The sequence below is a fragment of the Tympanuchus pallidicinctus genome, unplaced genomic scaffold (assembly GCF_026119805.1).
Source record: "Tympanuchus pallidicinctus isolate F22 unplaced genomic scaffold, pur_lepc_1.0 scaffold13, whole genome shotgun sequence".
NCBI classification, from domain to species: Eukaryota; Metazoa; Chordata; class Aves; order Galliformes; family Phasianidae; genus Tympanuchus; species Tympanuchus pallidicinctus.
Window position 1 is genome coordinate 2933268 of NW_026294648.1, and position 21358 is coordinate 2954625.

At 57.6% G+C, this 21358-nt stretch overlaps 2 protein-coding genes across 5 annotated transcripts; both read left to right on the forward strand.

Annotated features, from left to right (window-relative positions):
- Positions 1 to 3276: 3276 nt before the first annotated feature.
- LOC128076048 (testis-specific serine/threonine-protein kinase 6-like) lies at positions 3277 to 20349 on the forward strand. Of its 4 annotated transcripts, none has more exons than XM_052673339.1 (2): positions 3277 to 4113; positions 19056 to 20349. In XM_052673339.1, the coding sequence occupies exon 2, from the start codon at positions 19083 to 19085 to the stop codon at positions 20094 to 20096; it is 1014 nt and encodes a 337-aa protein (XP_052529299.1). In that variant the 5' UTR covers positions 3277 to 4113; positions 19056 to 19082; the 3' UTR covers positions 20097 to 20349. The 4 variants fall into 4 exon arrangements, with proteins under 4 accessions (XP_052529299.1, XP_052529300.1, XP_052529298.1 ...); XM_052673340.1 differs by lacking the exon at positions 19056 to 20349 and adding an exon at positions 11574 to 16413; XM_052673338.1 differs by lacking the exon at positions 19056 to 20349 and adding an exon at positions 11574 to 13898.
- LOC128076049 (testis-specific serine/threonine-protein kinase 6-like) lies at positions 5870 to 7853 on the forward strand. Its single transcript, XM_052673342.1, has one exon. The coding sequence runs from the start codon at positions 6449 to 6451 to the stop codon at positions 7277 to 7279; it is 831 nt and encodes a 276-aa protein (XP_052529302.1). The 5' UTR covers positions 5870 to 6448; the 3' UTR covers positions 7280 to 7853.
- Positions 20350 to 21358: the final 1009 nt, after the last annotated feature.

The following is a 21358-nucleotide window of genomic DNA, read 5'->3' on the forward strand; positions in this document are numbered from 1 at the left end:
TAGGAAATATGGGAAACAAACTGTTTGCGGAAATGTCCCACTATCCTCTCAGTGTTGCCACCTGCAAATTGCTTGGTCCCAGGAGAGGTCCTCTCCTGCACCCATAGTAGCATCGTGTAAGAGAGGAGGCAGGGAGTATCAATGCCAACCACTGTAGACTGGTGCTCTGCCAACAGGGCCTCCTGTCACAGAGGATAATAGAGCTGATCCTGGAGCGGTAGCATGGGAAATGAACATGTGTCTGCCCAGAGAAAGAAGTAACATCACGGCTGTCTTTTGAGGAGCCTGTTGGTTGCTGCTGTGTCTGATAGCAAGGTGAGATGGAGGGAGAGGAAGACGAACTACCGTATACAGCTCTTGGTACTCAAAGAGAAATATTTAACAATCACAGTCACCCCCACGGCTCTGTCTTTTCAAGTGCTTCAGTGGTGAAGAACAGAAGTCAGCAGTAGCCAAAATGTAATTGCCAGATGTATGCATTGCTTGCTGTCCCATGTTTTCACGGGTCTATGCTTAGCCTTGCAAATTCTAACTCACTGCAAAGTCTGTGTGTCTGCAAGAGTAAAAACGGCTGTCGTCTTGGGAGCCCAAGGTTCCTTGTCCAGGCAGAGCCAGCTGTGGGAGCAGCCGTGGCACTTGGGGCTTGCTTGGGATTTTGGCTGGAGGAAAGCTGGAAATCTGCAGGAGTGGAGCTAGCACAGCTGATGGGGGCAACCACGACATGGGGTGTGAGTGCCCTCTGGTCTGTGCAGAATGTAGTTAGGCAATTTGGATCCCTTATTCAGAGCTGGGAGAGAGCCTTCTGCTTTTTTATGTTCCTATGAGTTCTTATGCCCAGGTCTTGTGAATTCGTGAGATAAGGAGTTGGCGAGAGAATTCAAACGTCTTTCTGGGGTGTTAAATGTTGGTGGATTTATTATCAAGCAAGAGCTACAATCTGATTGAAGGTCTGTAAACCAGAGAAGTTGTAAAGCACAGTTGTAGAATCAGGTAGGATTACAGAATGGCTTGGGTTGGAAGGGACCTGACTGAGGCAGGTGAGGGCATATCTCACTCCCTCAGGCGGAGGGAGGGGCCCAGTTAAATCGACCTGGCACGGGTGGAGAGGATTGTGTCCTCTAGCAAGATGGGCTGTTGTCTCAGGCCAAGGTCTTGGTCTCATCTTGGAGCCAGCGTCGCAGTCTCGGCATGCCTGGGCGAGATCAGCTCTGAGAAGTCGCCTGGTACTGGTGGCCCGACACCGCTACTCTTCCTGCCTTGTGATGCAGCAGCAGCAGCAAACCCTGAGCAGCCGCCCAAGCGCCCTCCTGAGCAGATTGCGCCGTGGCCGGCGCTCACCGCGACTCGCGCCAGAAGACGGGAGAGATTCTTGTTGGCCAGGGGCTTCAGGCACAAAGACCTCTTCCGTTCCTCTGCCGCTAGAGACAGAGGCTGCTGCTGGCAGATCAGGCAGCTCGCGGGTGCCGCTGGCAGATGTTGGTGCCTCAGCTGCGGGCACGTGCTGTGCTGCGGCTGCCTGAGCCACTGCCTGCTCTGGTGGCAAGGTGGGCACGCTGGCCGTGTCTCCCTGCGGGACCCCATTGCCGGGCAGTGTCTCATTCTCTTCCAGCTTGTTCTCCTGCAAGAGAAGGCAAGAAGAAAGAAGTGAGTTGGGACATTTCCCTGGGTTGTCCTCCATGGCTCTGCTGCAAATGCTCCTGCAACCTGTCCTGGTGGCGCAGCCTGCTCCACAGAGCTGGCTGGGAAGAGAGCAGCTCCTCATGTGGCACCTGCTGGGCCTGGGGCTCCCTGCAGCAGCCCCCGCCATGCCCCGACAGCTGACCACGCTCGGTGCGGCTCAGTCTGACAGGGGGTCGGCCCACCTGTCTCCTCCAGCACTTCCCGACGCCTGGACTCACCATGGCCTGGGCTGTGTCCTGCAGAGGAATGGCACAGGCTGTTGGCTCATGCAGACACGGCCTCTGGCTCTCATCCCTCGCCGCTGGGCTCTGTTCGCTCAGGAGAGATGAAGCTGGAGCGTTCTCCTCTTCCGCTGTTGGTGTGGATGCTGGCATCCCATGGCCATCGTGCGTATCACCTCCAGCCTTGGCATCTGCGTGCCTTGAGGCAGGAAGAGCCGTGCTCTGTGCCTGGCCATCTGACTCTCCCAAAACCTCTGTGTCCGTGATGCTGGAAGAGCCGGGCGTTTGCTGAGGAGAAGCCTGCGGGTCCCGGATGAAGGCTGCGATCCTGGGGTTGACCCAGTGGCTTATGATCTTTGGCTCTTCATCATCAGCTTCTTCCAGCTCATCCTCCTTTGCCGTGCCCTGTGGCTCGTGCTCTGGAACACACGGGAGTTTCTGCCTTGCTCTCTGCTTCCTGGTGTTCCTCACCTGCCTTTTTATTTCCCAGTATTCGTCTAGGCTGTGCCCAGTACAGGCCGCACAACTTTTAGCCATCTTTGTCAGAAGCTTTGTGTCCTCTGACAGGATCTTTCGACATGGCTTTCGAGTCTCATGGTGCAGCCACAGCCTAGCGCCCATCTCTTGGCACCGGATGCACGGCTTCATGGCGGCTGGGTACCGATAGGCCCTTGGCCCTCCGTGGTGCCCTGACTTGTAGCCCCAGCGTGAGAAAGCGCGTGCAGCTTCTCTGTGGGCAGCCATTGCTGCTGTAAGCTCTTCGGGATCAGGCCCAGATCTGTGTGCGGCCTTCTGGGCCTCGTCTGCTTTTGCTGCTCCCGCTGCTTGCTGAGCTTGTGTCAGGTCCTGCTGCGTGATGCGTACAGCCACAGCTTCTGTTGGGACTTGTGGTACGGGGGATTGCACAGTGTTCTCCACTGCTGCGTCAGGGATGGCTGGGCTCGGTGGAGCAGTTTTCTGTTTGCCCGATCCTGCTGCTTCGTCCTGTTTGCCGAGGCTGTCCAGAGCAGTTGCGCAAAGCTCCTGATGGCCAGGGGCTTCAGGCACGATGACCTTTTCCCTTCCGCTGCAGCTAGAGACAGAGGCTGCTGCTGGCAGATCAGGCAGCTCGCGGGTGCCGCTGGCAGATGTTGGTGCCTCAGCTGCGGGCACGTGCTGTGCTGCGGCTGCCTGAGCCACTGCCTGCTCTGGCGGAGGTGGCAAGGTGGGCACGCTGGCCGTGTCTCCCTGCAAGACGCTTCCGCGGGACAGCGTCTCATTGCCTTCCGCATCGTTTGCCTGCAAGAGAAGGCAAGGAGAAAGGCCGAGTTACTTTGGGCTCTTCCGTGTGTTGTCCTCCATGGCCCTGCTGCAAATGCTCCTGCAACCTGTCCTGGTGGCGCAGCTGCATGGGCCGCTGCCATCCCAGAGCTGTCTGGGAAGAGAGCAGCTCCTCTCTCTCCTGGCTCAGTCTGACATGGAGACGGCCCGGCCGTCTCCTCTAGCAAGTCCTGCTGTTTGCCAGCTGCCTGCTTGTCAGCACCTGGTCTCCCTGGGTCTCCCTACCTGTGCCTGGTGGCTGCCGTGTGGAGCCGGCAGCGGCGGCAGCCTGTCCTCTCGGAGGGAGGATTCTGGGCTCTGGCTGCCCGCTGTCATTGTGTGAGGTGGCCTGCGGATCACCTGCGGGGAACAGAAGGAGAGGGATTGAGCGCCCACACTGGCCCGACAGCACCCGCTGTGCCACCGGGCCCACTGGGCCCACTGGGCCTGGGCCTGGGCTTTGCCTGCCCCATGGATGGCAGAGCTGAGCGTGGCCAAGCTGCTCTCTGCCCCTCGTCTCCAAGCTTCCAGGGCCACGTGGGCCTTGGCCTTCCCAGGCATCGTTGGCTCTGTGTGGAGATGCTCCCAGGTGTCAGGAAGCGCAGTGCTCAGGCTGTAAGGTGCTCAGGGCCAGCTGGCCGGCTCTCCCCAGCACCGCGTCCCTCCTCCTGCTGCTCTCCACACCATCCCGTCATGCTGCTGGTCTCTCCCTCACTCCCTGAGCCTCACCTCATCCTGCTCCTGTCCGCTCGGCAGCCCTTGGTTGGGCTGAGAGTGAGCCTTAGGCTCCTCTTCCTTCAGCATCTCCATGTCCGGAGACCAGAGAAAAGCACCAAGTCGAGCTGCTGCCTCCTGACAGAGCTGCTCTCCTCGGAGTGAGCACCCGAGGGCTCTGGCCCTGCCAGGAGCTGCGGTTACCCGTCCACATCACAATGGCCTCTGGGCGTGGTGCCGCCCAGGCATCACAAAGGCCTGGCTGTGGCTGTGGGCCCACAGAGGCCCATGTGCTCGCAGCTGCCCTAGGGATAGCAGCTGGCGTGCCCACAGGGAGGCCCGGGTCAGCAGGGTCCCCTGTGTTCTTCTGCCGTGCCTCCCTTTGCTCAGCCCCGTGCTCCTCTGTGGGCTCTCCCGTGCCTCCGACACCCCCATGTGCTGGGCACCCGAGACTGGGCACAGCTCTCTCAAGGCCGCCCGTGCTGGTGAAGTCTTTCCACCTAAAGCATGTCCTGTACCACCAGGGTGCTGCCCTCGTCCAGCAGTGCCCCTCCAGTGGCACTCCATTCCTGTTTTTGGAGCTGCTGGTTCCCACTGTCCCACAAGGGGGGTCTGCCCCCATGTCTGGACTAGCATCCACCTTCTCAAGCCATCTCTTGCTAAAGAATCGTAGAATGGCCTGGGTTGGAAAGGCCCACAGTGATCATCTGCTTTCAACCCCCTGCTGTGTGCAGGGTCGCCAACCAGCAGACCAGGCTGCCCAGAGCCACGTCCAGCCTGGCCTTGAATGCCTCCAGGGATGGGGCATCCACAGCCTGCTTGGGCAACCTGTTCCAGTGCCTCACCTCCCTCTGTGTGACAAACTTCCTCCTCAGATCCAACCTAAACCTCCCCTGTGTCAGTTGAAAACCACTCCTTGTCCTGTCACTATCCACCCCATAAACAGCCATTCTCCCTCCTGTTTGTACGCTCCCTTCGAGTACTGGAAAGCCACAATAAAGTCTCCCTGGATCCTTCTCCAAGCTAAACAAGCTCTGTTCCTTCAGCCTTTCTTCATGGGAGAGCTGCTTCAGCCCTCTGGTCATCACAGTGCCCGCCCTCCCTTTCTGTGTCCACCCTGGAAGGTGGTACCTACAGCCTGTCTCTGGTTCTCAGTGCCCGGTCGACAGAAATGCAATACCTGTGAGCAGAGCGCATGGAGCTGCAGTCAGGTGTTCTACTCAAAAACTTGATCAGGTCTCTGGTACCGGAGAACAACATCCCCCGCTCCACAGTCACGCCTCACTCGCGCCATGGCTGCTTGGCAGGACGTGCATGCGTGAGCAGCTGCTCTCAAGGGTGAAGCACAGCAGGAGTAAAACTTGGTCTAAACTCTCTGAGCAGCACCTCGAGAGCTCCCTGAGAGCTGCTGAGATGGCCATCAAGCCCGAGTGACACCTTGGTTTGTGGGAAACCGAGGCAGCCCCTCTTCTGTGGGGGCAGCCCGGGCAAGCCAAAAGGCTGGGCACCCACAGATTAGCTGCTGTCTTCCCACGGAGGAAATACACACCCATAAATAGTGGAGTTCCTGGCAACCATCGGCGTGTAGTTTGGCTCCCATGCAGACCTGGAAATTGCCTCTGCCATTAGCAGCAGAGCATTTGTGCCAAAAGCAGGCAGAGGACGTCTTCTTCAGCGGCTGGGTAGAAGCACAGGAAAGTCCTAGCAAACGCAGCCTCATCAAGGTTCTGGTGTGTTTTGTGAGCAGAAGCGGAGCAGAGGGGCCACTCTCAAGCAAGTCACTGCTGTTGCCCGACTGCACAGCCCTCAGGCACTGCCCGCGTCTCCTCTCCCCTCCTGCTCTCTGCCTCCTGCTCCCTTCTTCTGAATCCACTCCTGGTGACCCCCAGCTTACAACAAGGGAATGCCTCGCTGTTTGCATCGTTATCATTTTTGGTGAAAATCACGGGAGCGCAACTCAAAGAAGTTCACAAAGCTGTTTCTGCTGAAAGAGCAGGCTCCCCTTCCGCACCGCCCCAAGCTGGAAAGCCCACCTTGAGAAACCATTTCCTGCACTGTCATAATCAAAAACTAAATCTTGACACCCAGCCGAGGTGTCCTGTAATTAGAGGTGGTACAAATCACTCTCTGGTGCCATTTTGCGTAGTTCTGATTTTAATACCTGATTTTAATATCCTGCAGAAAATAGCTCTGGGTCTCCAAAGTGATTATTTGCTCCAGAACAGTCACATTTAAACTCTTGTCATCAGACAGTCCCTGTTCTGACAACTCAAGAGCAGAAACAGGTAAATATATATATATGTATATATATTCAGTGCTGGCAGTTCTCCCAGTGCGTATGCATGACAAGCTGGGACACCCAGGAGCAGCGCAGAGCCGTCGGACCACGTTGACATCGCAGTCATAGTGAGGCACTGTCACACTTTGTCGCAGTGCCTGGGTGGACCCTCAGCCCCACAGGGCACCTGTGGAACCACTGCAGGTTTGTGAAGGTCGACTGCAGGCACGCTTTCGTCCTATGCGGACCAGCTAAGATGCCAAACACTGACAAAGACAAGAAGCTCCTCCAGAAGCTGGGCTTCACGCTGGGGGAGACCTTAGGAGAGGGTGCGTTCTCCACGGTGAGGGCGGCCACCTCCCCCAAGTACACGGTCCCCCTAGCTATCAAGATGGTGGACAAGCGAAGGGCCTCTCCAGAATTTGTGGAGAAGTTTCTGCCCCGGGAGCTCTCCATCCTGCGTGAGCTGGATCATCCCAACATCGTGCTCATCTTTGAGATCTTTGAGCTGACCGACGGCATGGTCTACATCGTGATGGAGTCGGCAGCCTTCGACCTGCAGCAGCGGCTGCAGCAGCTGGGCAAGCTGCCCTGCGTCCCCGACGCCCGGGACATCTTTGTGCAGGTGGTGGGGGCCGTGCACTGCCTCCACGACCGCAACATCGTGCATCGTGACCTCAAGTGTGAGAACACACTGCTCAGTGCTGATGGCCGCCAGGCCAAGATTGCTGGCTTTAGCCTCAGCAAGGAAATGAGCAGCTACCCAGAACTGAGCAGCACCTTCTGCGGAACAGAAGCCTACATGGCCCCGGAGATGTGGCTGCATTACCCCCACGATGCCAAGAAGTTGGACATCTGGAGCCTGGGGGTGGTCCTTCTTGCCGTGGTGACTGGCAGCTTGCCCTTCCACGGCTGCCTCTGCAACACCATCCAGCATCAGAAGGATGGGGTCCAGCACCTGAGGGGGGTGTCCGCGCTGCCGGAGCCCTGCCAGGCCCTCCTTGTCCAGCTGCTGCAGTTCTTACCATCCTCCCGGCCCAGCGTGGCGCAGGTGGCCAGCAACAGCTGGCTGAAGGGGGATATCTAAGGGGAATCCTCCCCAGAGAATGTGCCAGGACAGCCAGCTTTTGGTGCAATAAATGCTGTTGAAGAAAAGCTCTTGAGCAGTTTGACTAGCAGGGCGTGGGTGGGATTGAACTTCAAGTGCTGGCAAGACTTGGTCAAGAACTTGGTCAAACCCCTTCACAAAGCAGATGAATAAACCTGCCATCGGTTAGGCTTCAGGCTCTGGTCGCTGTATTGAGTGAGGGGTTAGAGCACACCACGGAGCTGCTCGCATAGCAGTGGCTGTCTGAGCAAATAAGGGGGCCAGGCCCAAGCTCTCCCACTGATCCAGCTTTGGTAGCCACCGGCCTGTACTGAGCTTTAGATCACACCGGAATACTCAAAAACAAACAAACAAACAAAAACCCTCACAGCAGAATGTTTACAAGCAATCCAACAGCATTACCGACCCAGAAGTTCTGGGGTGGCTTTCAGATCCATGCCTTAACTTCAACCACGTCTTGCAGGCATGGAATAATGACAGCATTCAAAGTCTCTGCCCAGAGGTACCGGATGAGAAAGAAACATCCTGGCCACAGAGGCAATCAGCCTAGCAATCACGGTCACCCCCACGGCTCTGTCTTTTCAAGTGCTTCAGTGGTGAAGAACAGAAGTCAGCAGTAGCCAAAATGTAATTGCCAGATGTATGCATTGCTTGCTGTCCCATGTTTTCACGGGTCTATGCTTAGCTTTGCAAATTCTAACTCACTGCAAAGTCTGTGTGTCTGCAAGAGTAAAAACGGCTGTCGTCTTGGGAGCCCAAGGTTCCTTGTCCAGGCAGAGCCAGCTGTGGGAGCAAGCGTGGCACTTGGGGCTTGCTTGGGATTTTGGCTGGAGGAAAGCTGGAAATCTGCAGGAGTGGAGCTAGCACAGCTGATGGGGGCAACCACGACATGGGGTGTGAGTGCCCTCTGGTCTGTGCAGAATGTAGTTAGGCAATTTGGATCCCTTATTCAGAGCTGGGAGAGAGCCTTCTGCTTTTTTATGTTCCTATGAGTTCTTATGCCCAGGTCTTGTGAATTCGTGAGATAAGGAGTTGGCGAGAGAATTCAAACGTCTTTCTGGGGTGTTAAATGTTGGTGGATTTATTATCAAGCAAGAGCTACAATCTGATTGAAGGTCTGTAAACCAGAGAAGTTGTAAAGCACAGTTGTAGAATCAGGTAGGATTACAGAATGGCTTGGGTTGGAAGGGACCTGACTGAGGCAGGTGAGGGCATATCTCACTCCCTCAGGCGGAGGGAGGGGCCCAGTTAAATCGACCTGGCACGGGTGGAGAGGATTGTGTCCTCTAGCAAGATGGGCTGTTGTCTCAGGCCAAGGTCTTGGTCTCATCTTGGAGCCAGCGTCGCAGTCTCGGCATGCCTGGGCGAGATCAGCTCTGAGAAGTCGCCTGGTACTGGTGGCCCGACACCGCTACTCTTCCTGCCTTGTGATGCAGCAGCAGCAGCAAACCCTGAGCAGCCGCCCAAGCGCCCTCCTGAGCAGATTGCGCCGTGGCCGGCGCTCACCGCGACTCGCGCCAGAAGACGGGAGAGATTCTTGTTGGCCAGGGGCTTCAGGCACAAAGACCTCTTCCGTTCCTCTGCCGCTAGAGACAGAGGCTGCTGCTGGCAGATCAGGCAGCTCGCGGGTGCCGCTGGCAGATGTTGGTGCCTCAGCTGCGGGCACGTGCTGTGCTGCGGCTGCCTGAGCCACTGCCTGCTCTGGTGGCAAGGTGGGCACGCTGGCCGTGTCTCCCTGCGGGACCCCATTGCCGGGCAGTGTCTCATTCTCTTCCAGCTTGTTCTCCTGCAAGAGAAGGCAAGAAGAAAGAAGTGAGTTGGGACATTTCCCTGGGTTGTCCTCCATGGCTCTGCTGCAAATGCTCCTGCAACCTGTCCTGGTGGCGCAGCCTGCTCCACAGAGCTGGCTGGGAAGAGAGCAGCTCCTCATGTGGCACCTGCTGGGCCTGGGGCTCCCTGCAGCAGCCCCCGCCATGCCCCGACAGCTGACCACGCTCGGTGCGGCTCAGTCTGACAGGGGGTCGGCCCACCTGTCTCCTCCAGCACTTCCCGACGCCTGGACTCACCATGGCCTGGGCTGTGTCCTGCAGAGGAATGGCACAGGCTGTTGGCTCATGCAGACACGGCCTCTGGCTCTCATCCCTCGCCGCTGGGCTCTGTTCGCTCAGGAGAGATGAAGCTGGAGCGTTCTCCTCTTCCGCTGTTGGTGTGGATGCTGGCATCCCATGGCCATCGTGCGTATCACCTCCAGCCTTGGCATCTGCGTGCCTTGAGGCAGGAAGAGCCGTGCTCTGTGCCTGGCCATCTGACTCTCCCAAAACCTCTGTGTCCGTGATGCTGGAAGAGCCGGGCGTTTGCTGAGGAGAAGCCTGCGGGTCCCGGATGAAGGCTGCGATCCTGGGGTTGACCCAGTGGCTTATGATCTTTGGCTCTTCATCATCAGCTTCTTCCAGCTCATCCTCCTTTGCCGTGCCCTGTGGCTCGTGCTCTGGAACACACGGGAGTTTCTGCCTTGCTCTCTGCTTCCTGGTGTTCCTCACCTGCCTTTTTATTTCCCAGTATTCGTCTAGGCTGTGCCCAGTACAGGCCGCACAACTTTTAGCCATCTTTGTCAGAAGCTTTGTGTCCTCTGACAGGATCTTTCGACATGGCTTTCGAGTCTCATGGTGCAGCCACAGCCTAGCGCCCATCTCTTGGCACCGGATGCACGGCTTCATGGCGGCTGGGTACCGATAGGCCCTTGGCCCTCCGTGGTGCCCTGACTTGTAGCCCCAGCGTGAGAAAGCGCGTGCAGCTTCTCTGTGGGCAGCCATTGCTGCTGTAAGCTCTTCGGGATCAGGCCCAGATCTGTATGCGGCCTTCTGGGCCTCGTCTGCTTTTGCTGCTCCCGCTGCTTGCTGAGCTTGTGTCAGGTCCTGCTGCGTGATGCGTACAGCCACAGCTTCTGTTGGGACTTGTGGCACGGGGGATTGCACAGTGTTCTCCACTGCTGCGTCAGGGATGGCTGGGCTCGGTGGAGCAGTTTTCTGTTTGCCCGATCCTGCTGCTTCGTCCTGTTTGCCGAGGCTGTCCAGAGCAGTTGCGCAAAGCTCCTGATGGCCAGGGGCTTCAGGCACGATGACCTTTTCCCTTCCGCTGCAGCTAGAGACAGAGGCTGCTGCTGGCAGATCAGGCAGCTCGCGGGTGCCGCTGGCAGATGTTGGTGCCTCAGCTGCGGGCACGTGCTGTGCTGCGGCTGCCTGAGCCACTGCCTGCTCTGGCGGAGGTGGCAAGGTGGGCACGCTGGCCGTGTCTCCCTGCAAGACGCTTCCGCGGGACAGCGTCTCATTGCCTTCCGCATCGTTTGCCTGCAAGAGAAGGCAAGGAGAAAGGCCGAGTTACTTTGGGCTCTTCCGTGTGTTGTCCTCCATGGCCCTGCTGCAAATGCTCCTGCAACCTGTCCTGGTGGCGCAGCTGCATGGGCCGCTGCCATCCCAGAGCTGTCTGGGAAGAGAGCAGCTCCTCTCTCTCCTGGCTCAGTCTGACATGGAGACGGCCCGGCCGTCTCCTCTAGCAAGTCCTGCTGTTTGCCAGCTGCCTGCTTGTCAGCACCTGGTCTCCCTGGGTCTCCCTACCTGTGCCTGGTGGCTGCCGTGTGGAGCCGGCAGCGGCGGCAGCCTGTCCTCTCGGAGGGAGGATTCTGGGCTCTGGCTGCCCGCTGTCATTGTGTGAGGTGGCCTGCGGATCACCTGCGGGGAACAGAAGGAGAGGGATTGAGCGCCCACACTGGCCCGACAGCACCCGCTGTGCCACCGGGCCCACTGGGCCCACTGGGCCTGGGCCTGGGCTTTGCCTGCCCCATGGATGGCAGAGCTGAGCGTGGCCAAGCTGCTCTCTGCCCCTCGTCTCCAAGCTTCCAGGGCCACGTGGGCCTTGGCCTTCCCAGGCATCGTTGGCTCTGTGTGGAGATGCTCCCAGGTGTCAGGAAGCGCAGTGCTCAGGCTGTAAGGTGCTCAGGGCCAGCTGGCCGGCTCTCCCCAGCACCGCGTCCCTCCTCCTGCTGCTCTCCACACCATCCCGTCATGCTGCTGGTCTCTCCCTCACTCCCTGAGCCTCACCTCATCCTGCTCCTGTCCGCTCGGCAGCCCTTGGTTGGGCTGAGAGTGAGCCTTAGGCTCCTCTTCCTTCAGCATCTCCATGTCCGGAGACCAGAGAAAAGCACCAAGTCGAGCTGCTGCCTCCTGACAGAGCTGCTCTCCTCGGAGTGAGCACCCGAGGGCTCTGGCCCTGCCAGGAGCTGCGGTTACCCGTCCACATCACAATGGCCTCTGGGCGTGGTGCCGCCCAGGCATCACAAAGGCCTGGCTGTGGCTGTGGGCCCACAGAGGCCCATGTGCTCGCAGCTGCCCTAGGGATAGCAGCTGGCGTGCCCACAGGGAGGCCCGGGTCAGCAGGGTCCCCTGTGTTCTTCTGCCGTGCCTCCCTTTGCTCAGCCCCGTGCTCCTCTGTGGGCTCTCCCGTGCCTCCGACACCCCCATGTGCTGGGCACCCGAGACTGGGCACAGCTCTCTCAAGGCCGCCCGTGCTGGTGAAGTCTTTCCACCTAAAGCATGTCCTGTACCACCAGGGTGCTGCCCTCGTCCAGCAGTGCCCCTCCAGTGGCACTCCATTCCTGTTTTTGGAGCTGCTGGTTCCCACTGTCCCACAAGGGGGGTCTGCCCCCATGTCTGGACTAGCATCCACCTTCTCAAGCCATCTCTTGCTAAAGAATCGTAGAATGGCCTGGGTTGGAAAGGCCCACAGTGATCATCTGCTTTCAACCCCCTGCTGTGTGCAGGGTCGCCAACCAGCAGACCAGGCTGCCCAGAGCCACGTCCAGCCTGGCCTTGAATGCCTCCAGGGATGGGGCATCCACAGCCTGCTTGGGCAACCTGTTCCAGTGCCTCACCTCCCTCTGTGTGACAAACTTCCTCCTCAGATCCAACCTAAACCTCCCCTGTGTCAGTTGAAAACCACTCCTTGTCCTGTCACTATCCACCCCATAAACAGCCATTCTCCCTCCTGTTTGTACGCTCCCTTCGAGTACTGGAAAGCCACAATAAAGTCTCCCTGGATCCTTCTCCAAGCTAAACAAGCTCTGTTCCTTCAGCCTTTCTTCATGGGAGAGCTGCTTCAGCCCTCTGGTCATCACAGTGCCCGCCCTCCCTTTCTGTGTCCACCCTGGAAGGTGGTACCTACAGCCTGTCTCTGGTTCTCAGTGCCCAGTCGACAGAAATGCAATACCTGTGAGCAGAGCGCATGGAGCTGCAGTCAGGTGTTCTACTCAAAAACTTGATCAGGTCTCTGGTACCGGAGAACAACATCCCCCGCTCCACAGTCACGCCTCACTCGCGCCATGGCTGCTTGGCAGGACGTGCATGCGTGAGCAGCTGCTCTCAAGGGTGAAGCACAGCAGGAGTAAAACTTGGTCTAAACTCTCTGAGCAGCACCTCGAGAGCTCCCTGAGAGCTGCTGAGATGGCCATCAAGCCCGAGTGACACCTTGGTTTGTGGGAAACCGAGGCAGCCCCTCTTCTGTGGGGGCAGCCCGGGCAAGCCAAAAGGCTGGGCACCCACAGATTAGCTGCTGTCTTCCCACGGAGGAAATACACACCCATAAATAGTGGAGTTCCTGGCAACCATCGGCGTGTAGTTTGGCTCCCATGCAGACCTGGAAATTGCCTCTGCCATTAGCAGCAGAGCATTTGTGCCAAAAGCAGGCAGAGGACGTCTTCTTCAGCGGCTGGGTAGAAGCACAGGAAAGTCCTAGCAAACGCAGCCTCATCAAGGTTCTGGTGTGTTTTGTGAGCAGAAGCGGAGCAGAGGGGCCACTCTCAAGCAAGTCACTGCTGTTGCCCGACTGCACAGCCCTCAGGCACTGCCCGCGTCTCCTCTCCCCTCCTGCTCTCTGCCTCCTGCTCCCTTCTTCTGAATCCACTCCTGGTGACCCCCAGCTTACAACAAGGGAATGCCTCGCTGTTTGCATCGTTATCATTTTTGGTTAAAATCACGGGAGCGCAACTCAAAGAAGTTCACAAAGCTGTTTCTGCTGAAAGAGCAGGCTCCCCTTCCGCACCGCCCCAAGCTGGAAAGCCCACCTTGAGAAACCATTTCCTGCACTGTCATAATCAAAAACTAAATCTTGACACCCAGCCGAGGTGTCCTGTAATTAGAGGTGGTACAAATCACTCTCTGGTGCCATTTTGCGTAGTTCTGATTTTAATACCTGATTTTAATATCCTGCAGAAAATAGCTCTGGGTCTCCAAAGTGATTATTTGCTCCAGAACAGTCACATTTAAACTCTTGTCATCAGACAGTCCCTGTTCTGACAACTCAAGAGCAGAAACAGGTAAATATATATATATGTATATATATTCAGTGCTGGCAGTTCTCCCAGTGCGTATGCATGACAAGCTGGGACACCCAGGAGCAGCGCAGAGCCGTCGGACCACGTTGACATCGCAGTCATAGTGAGGCACTGTCACACTTTGTCGCAGTGCCTGGGTGGACCCTCAGCCCCACAGGGCACCTGTGGAACCACTGCAGGTTTGTGAAGGTCGACTGCAGGCACGCTTTCGTCCTATGCGGACCAGCTAAGATGCCAAACACTGACAAAGACAAGAAGCTCCTCCACAAGCTGGGCTTCACGCTGGGGGAGACCTTAGGAGAGGGTGCGTTCTCCACGGTGAGGGCGGCCACCTCCCCCAAGTACACGGTCCCCCTAGCTATCAAGATGGTGGACAAGCGAAGGGCCTCTCCAGAATTTGTGGAGAAGTTTCTGCCCCGGGAGCTCTCCATCCTGCGTGAGCTGGATCATCCCAACATCGTGCTCATCTTTGAGATCTTTGAGCTGACCGACGGCATGGTCTACATCGTGATGGAGTCGGCAGCCTTCGACCTGCAGCAGCGGCTGCAGCAGCTGGGCAAGCTGCCCTGCGTCCCCGACGCCCGGGACATCTTTGTGCAGGTGGTGGGGGCCGTGCACTGCCTCCACGACCGCAACATCGTGCATCGTGACCTCAAGTGTGAGAACACACTGCTCAGTGCTGATGGCCGCCAGGCCAAGATTGCTGGCTTTAGCCTCAGCAAGGAAATGAGCAGCTACCCAGAACTGAGCAGCACCTTCTGCGGAACAGAAGCCTACATGGCCCCGGAGATGTGGCTGCATTACCCCCACGATGCCAAGAAGTTGGACATCTGGAGCCTGGGGGTGGTCCTTCTTGCCGTGGTGACTGGCAGCTTGCCCTTCCACGGCTGCCTCTGCAACACCATCCAGCATCAGAAGGATGGGGTCCAGCACCTGAGGGGGGTGTCCGCGCTGCCGGAGCCCTGCCAGGCCCTCCTTGTCCAGCTGCTGCAGTTCTTACCATCCTCCCGGCCCAGCGTGGCGCAGGTGGCCAGCAACAGCTGGCTGAAGGGGGATATCTAAGGGGAATCCTCCCCAGAGAATGTGCCAGGACAGCCAGCTTTTGGTGCAATAAATGCTGTTGAAGAAAAGCTCTTGAGCAGTTTGACTAGCAGGGCGTGGGTGGGATTGAACTTCAAGTGCTGGCAAGACTTGGTCAAGAACTTGGTCAAACCCCTTCACAAAGCAGATGAATAAACCTGCCATCGGTTAGGCTTCAGGCTCTGGTCGCTGTATTGAGTGAGGGGTTAGAGCACACCACGGAGCTGCTCGCATAGCAGTGGCTGTCTGAGCAAATAAGGGGGCCAGGCCCAAGCTCTCCCACTGATCCAGCTTTGGTAGCCACCGGCCTGTACTGAGCTTTAGATCACACCGGAATACTCAAAAACAAACAAACAAACAAAAACCCTCACAGCAGAATGTTTACAAGCAATCCAACAGCATTACCGACCCAGAAGTTCTGGGGTGGCTTTCAGATCCATGCCTTAACTTCAACCACGTCTTGCAGGCATGGAATAATGACAGCATTCAAAGTCTCTGCCCAGAGGTACCGGATGAGAAAGAAACATCCTGGCCACAGAGGCAATCAGCCTAGCAATCACGGTCACCCCCACGGCTCTGTCTTTTCAGGTGCTTCAGTGGTGAAGAACAGAAGTCAGCAGTAGCCAAAATGTAATTGCCAGATGTATGCATTGCTTGCTGTCCCATGTTTTCACGGGTCTATGCTTAGCCTTGCAAATTCTAACTCACTGCAAAGTCTGTGTGTCTGCAAGAGTAAAAACGGCTGTCGTCTTGGGAGCCCAAGGTTCCTTGTCCAGGCAGAGCCAGCTGTGGGAGCAAGCGTGGCACTTGGGGCTTGCTTGGGATTTTGGCTGGAGGAAAGCTGGAAATCTGCAGGAGTGGAGCTAGCACAGCTGATGGGGGCAACCACGACATGGGGTGTGAGTGCCCTCTGGTCTGTGCAGAATGTAGTTAGGCAATTTGGATCCCTTATTCAGAGCTGGGAGAGAGCCTTCTGCTTTTTTATGTTCCTATGAGTTCTTATGCCCAGGTCTTGTGAATTCGTGAGATAAGGAGTTGGCGAGAGAATTCAAACGTCTTTCTGGGGTGTTAAATGTTGGTGGATTTATTATCAAGCAAGAGCTACAATCTGATTGAAGGTCTGTAAACCAGAGAAGTTGTAAAGCACAGTTGTAGAATCAGGTAGGATTACAGAATGGCTTGGGTTGGAAGGGACCTGACTGAGGCAGGTGAGGGCATATCTCACTCCCTCAGGCGGAGGGAGGGGCCCAGTTAAATCGACCTGCCACGGGTGGAGAGGATTGTGTCCTCTAGCAAGATGGGCTGTTGTCTCAGGCCAAGGTCTTGGTCTCATCTTGGAGCCAGCGTCGCAGTCTCGGCATGCCTGGGCGAGATCAGCTCTGAGAAGTCGCCTGGTACTGGTGGCCCGACACCGCTACTCTTCCTGCCTTGTGATGCAGCAGCAGCAGCAAACCCTGAGCAGCCGCCCAAGCGCCCTCCTGAGCAGATTGCGCCGTGGCCGGCGCTCACCGCGACTCGCGCCAGAAGACGGGAGAGATTCTTGTTGGCCAGGGGCTTCAGGCACAAAGACCTCTTCCGTTCCTCTGCCGCTAGAGACAGAGGCTGCTGCTGGCAGATCAGGCAGCTCGCGGGTGCCGCTGGCAGATGTTGGTGCCTCAGCTGCGGGCACGTGCTGTGCTGCGGCTGCCTGAGCCACTGCCTGCTCTGGTGGCAAGGTGGGCACGCTGGCCGTGTCTCCCTGCGGGACCCCATTGCCGGGCAGTGTCTCATTCTCTTCCAGCTTGTTCTCCTGCAAGAGAAGGCAAGAAGAAAGAAGTGAGTTGGGACATTTCCCTGGGTTGCCCTCCATGGCTCTGCTGCAAATGCTCCTGCAACCTGTCCTGGTGGCGCAGCCGCATGGGCCGCTGCCACCCTGCTCCACAGAGCTGGCTGGGAAGAGAGCAGCTCCTCATGTGGCACCTGCTGGGCCTGGGGGCTCCCTGCAGCAGCCCCCGCCATGCCCCGACAGCTGACCACGCTCGGTGCGGCTCAGTCTGACAGGGGGTCGGCCCACCTGTCTCCTCCAGCACTTCCCGACGCCTGGACTCACCATGGCCTGGGCTGTGTCCTGCAGAGGAATGGCACAGGCTGTTGGCTCATGCAGACACGGCCTCTGGCTCTCATCCCTCGCCGCTGGGCTCTGTTCGCTCAGGAGAGATGAAGCTGGAGCGTTCTCCTCTTCCGCTGTTGGTGTGGATGCTGGCATCCCATGGCCATCGTGCGTATCACCTCCAGCCTTGGCATCTGCGTGCCTTGAGGCAGGAAGAGCCGTGCTCTGTGCCTGGCCATCTGACTCTCCCGAAGCCTCTGTGTCCGTGATGCTGGAAGAGCCGGGCGTTTGCTGAGGAGAAGCCTGCGGGTCCCGGATGAAGGCTGCGATCCTGGGGTTGACCCAGTGGCTTATGATCTTTGGCTCTTCATCATCAGCTTCTTCCAGCTCATCCTCCTTTGCCGTGCCCTGTGGCTCGTGCTCTGGAACACACGGGAGTTTCTGCCTTGCTCTCTGCTTCCTGGTGTTCCTCACCTGCCTTTTTATTTCCCAGTATTCGTCTAGGCTGTGCCCAGTACAGGCCGCACAACTTTTAGCCATCTTTGTCAGAAGCTTTGTGTCCTCTGACAGGATCTTTCGACATGGCTTTCGAGTCTCATGGTGCAGCCACAGCCTAGCGCCCATCTCTTGGCACCGGATGCACGGCTTCATGGCGGCTGGGTACCGATAGGCCCTTGGCCCTCCGTGGTGCCCTGACTTGTAGCCCCAGCGTGAGAAAGCGCGTGCAGCTTCTCTGTGGGCAGCCATTGCTGCTGTAAGCTCTTCGGGATCAGGCCCAGATCTGTGTGCGGCCTTCTGGGCCTCGTCTGCTTTTGCTGCTCCCGCTGCTTGCTGAGCTTGTGTCAGGTCCTGCTGCGTGATGCGTACAGCCACAGCTTCTGTTGGGACTTGTGGCACGGGGGATTGCACAGTGTTCTCCACTGCTGCGTCAGGGATGGCTGGGCTCGGTGGAGCAGTTTTCTGTTTGCCCGATCCTGCTGCTTCGTCCTGTTTGCCGAGGCTGTCCAGAGCAGTTGCGCAAAGCTCCTGATGGCCAGGGGCTTCAGGCACGATGACCTTTTCCCTTCCGCTGCAGCTAGAGACAGAGGCTGCTGCTGGCAGATCAGGCAGCTCGCGGGTGCCGCTGGCAGATGTTGGTGCCTCAGCTGCGGGCACGTGCTGTGCTGCGGCTGCCTGAGCCACTGCCTGCTCTGGTGGCAAGGTGGGCACGCTGGCCGTGTCTCCCTGCAAGACGCTTCCGCGGGACAGCGTCTCATTGCCTTCCGCATCGTTTGCCTGCAAGAGAAGGCAAGGAGAAAGGCCGAGTTACTTTGGGCTCTTCCGTGTGTTGTCCTCCATGGCCCTGCTGCAAATGCTCCTGCAACCTGTCCTGGTGGCGCAGCTGCATGGGCCGCTGCCATCCCAGAGCTGGCTGGGAAGAGAGCAGCTCCTCTCTCTCCTGGCTCAGTCTGACATGGAGACGGCCCGGCCGTCTCCTCTAGCAAGTCCTGCTGTTTGCCAGCTGCCTGCTTGTCAGCACCTGGTCTCCCTGGGTCTCCCTACCTGTGCCTGGTGGCTGCCGTGTGGAGCCGGCAGCGGCGGCAGCCTGTCCTCTCGGAGGGAGGATTCTGGGCTCTGGCTGCCCGCTGTCATTGTGTGAGGTGGCCTGCGGATCACCTGCGGGGAACAGAAGGAGAGGGATTGAGCGCCCACACTGGCCCGACAGCACCCGCTGTGCCACCGGGCCCACTGGGCCCACTGGGCCTGGGCCTGGGCTTTGCCTGCCCCATGGATGGCAGAGCTGAGCGTGGCCAAGCTGCTCTCTGCCCCTCGTCTCCAAGCTTCCAGGGCCACGTGGGCCTTGGCCTTCCCAGGCATCGTTGGCTCTGTGTGGAGATGCTCCCAGGTGTCAGGAAGCGCAGTGCTCAGGCTGTAAGGTGCTCAGGGCCAGCTGGCCGGCTCTCCCCAGCACCGCGTCCCTCCTCCTGCTGCTCTCCACACCATCCCGTCATGCTGCTGGTCTCTCCCTCACTCCCTGAGCCTCACCTCATCCTGCTCCTGTCCGCTCGGCAGCCCTTGGTTGGGCTGAGAGTGAGCCTTAGGCTCCTCTTCCTTCAGCATCTCCATGTCCGGAGACCAGAGAAAAGCACCAAGTCGAGCTGCTGCCTCCTGACAGAGCTGCTCTCCTCGGAGTGAGCACCCGAGGGCTCTGGCCCTGCCAGGAGCTGCGGTTACCCGTCCACATCACAATGGCCTCTGGGCGTGGTGCCGCCCAGGCATCACAAAGGCCTGGCTGTGGCTGTGGGCCCACAGAGGCCCATGTGCTCGCAGCTGCCCTAGGGATAGCAGCTGGCGTGCCCACAGGGAGGCCCGGGTCAGCAGGGTCCCCTGTGTTCTTCTGCCGTGCCTCCCTTTGCTCAGCCCCGTGCTCCTCTGTGGGCTCTCCCGTGCCTCCGACACCCCCATGTGCTGGGCACCCGAGACTGGGCACAGCTCTCTCAAGGCCGCCCGTGCTGGTGAAGTCTTTCCACCTAAAGCATGTCCTGTACCACCAGGGTGCTGCCCTCGTCCAGCAGTGCCCCTCCAGTGGCACTCCATTCCTGTTTTTGGAGCTGCTGGTTCCCACTGTCCCACAAGGGGGGTCTGCCCCCATGTCTGGACTAGCATCCACCTTCTCAAGCCATCTCTTGCTAAAGAATCGTAGAATGGCCTGGGTTGGAAAGGCCCACAGTGATCATCTGCTTTCAACCCCCTGCTGTGTGCAGGGTCGCCAACCAGCAGACCAGGCTGCCCAGAGCCACGTCCAGCCTGGCCTTGAATGCCTCCAGGGATGGGGCATCCACAGCCTGCTTGGGCAACCTGTTCCAGTGCCTCACCTCCCTCTGTGTGACAAACTTCCTCCTCAGATCCAACCTAAACCTCCCCTGTGTCAGTTGAAAACCACTCCTTGTCCTGTCACTATCCACCCCATAAACAGCCATTCTCCCTCCTGTTTGTACGCTCCCTTCGAGTACTGGAAAGCCACAATAAAGTCTCCCTGGATCCTTCTCCAAGCTAAACAAGCTCTGTTCCTTCAGCCTTTCTTCATGGGAGAGCTGCTTCAGCCCTCTGGTCATCACAGTGCCCGCCCTCCCTTTCTGTGTCCACCCTGGAAGGTGGTACCTACAGCCTGTCTCTGGTTCTCAGTGCCCAGTCGACAGAAATGCAATACCTGTGAGCAGAGCGCATGGAGCTGCAGTCAGGTGTTCTACTCAAAAACTTGATCAGGTCTCTGGTACCGGAGAACAACATCCCCCGCTCCACAGTCACGCCTCACTCGCGCCATGGCTGCTTGGCAGGACGTGCATGCGTGAGCAGCTGCTCTCAAGGGTGAAGCACAGCAGGAGTAAAACTTGGTCTAAACTCTCTGAGCAGCACCTCGAGAGCTCCCTGAGAGCTGCTGAGATGGCCATCAAGCCCGAGTGACACCTTGGTTTGTGGGAAACCGAGGCAGCCCCTCTTCTGTGGGGGCAGCCCGGGCAAGCCAAAAGGCTGGGCACCCACAGATTAGCTGCTGTCTTCCCAGCGTCGCAGTCTCGGCGTGCCTGTGCGATATCAGCTTTAGCACCTGCCCATGTTTTCTTTTGTCCAGCACACACGTAGAGGATGGTGACCATAAAGATGGTAGACATTTATGGTCCTGTGTTTCACCGCATTCCACATGTCTAGCCACATATCTCCGTCCCACACTGGTCAGGCATGAATAGTGTTGGGTGGCCCACTGTGCAATCCAAGGGCTGAGCCTGAAGGCAAAGTGGGGGGCGGCATAGTAGCTGCATGAGCCTCCTGTGGCTCCTTCCAGCTTCTTGCAGCCTGAAATCCTCTGCAGAAGGGCACTCAGGCACTTCCTTTCAAAGCATCGGTCCTTTTCCCACTTTGTGTCCTCAACAGATGCAGTTGTTCAGAAGAACATGGTGGTGGAGAAAGATTTAATAGGGCCTGGGATTTACAGCAACTCATTCTATATTAGCTTTGTCTTTGATGAAGAAGAGAAATCAAAAGGAGCAGCCGTACAGCTGTTCCGGTGCTGGCAGAGCTCAGAGAAGACCCCCAGAGCATAACCCTATGTGTGCTTTGGAGTGAGGAAGGCTCCTCCGGGAAATGTGTGTCTTAAATGTCAGAAGTGTGTAGTGGAAGATCTCTGAGCCCACCTTGTGGAGACTTTTGAAAGCTCACGAGATGGCAGTGTCAGACCCAGACGTTAGTTATTCTTTGTAAGCGTTATTTTTATGGCCAAAAGCAAGAATAAAAACTCTTAGTCACTATTCTGTGTTTCTAGAGGAGCATTTGTACTGATAGATTCTCTACCTGTACTCTCCCCACCGGTGGTTGCGTTTCACCATCACTGCACACGAAACTGGTTTTTGGCAGGCAGGGGCAATGTTCCCATACTAAAATACAAGGTTTGTTCTTGAACAGCTAAAAAGACTTCCATCAAAGTAAAGGCATCTGTTTGTGTTTATCTCAATTTAAGTATATATTGCAT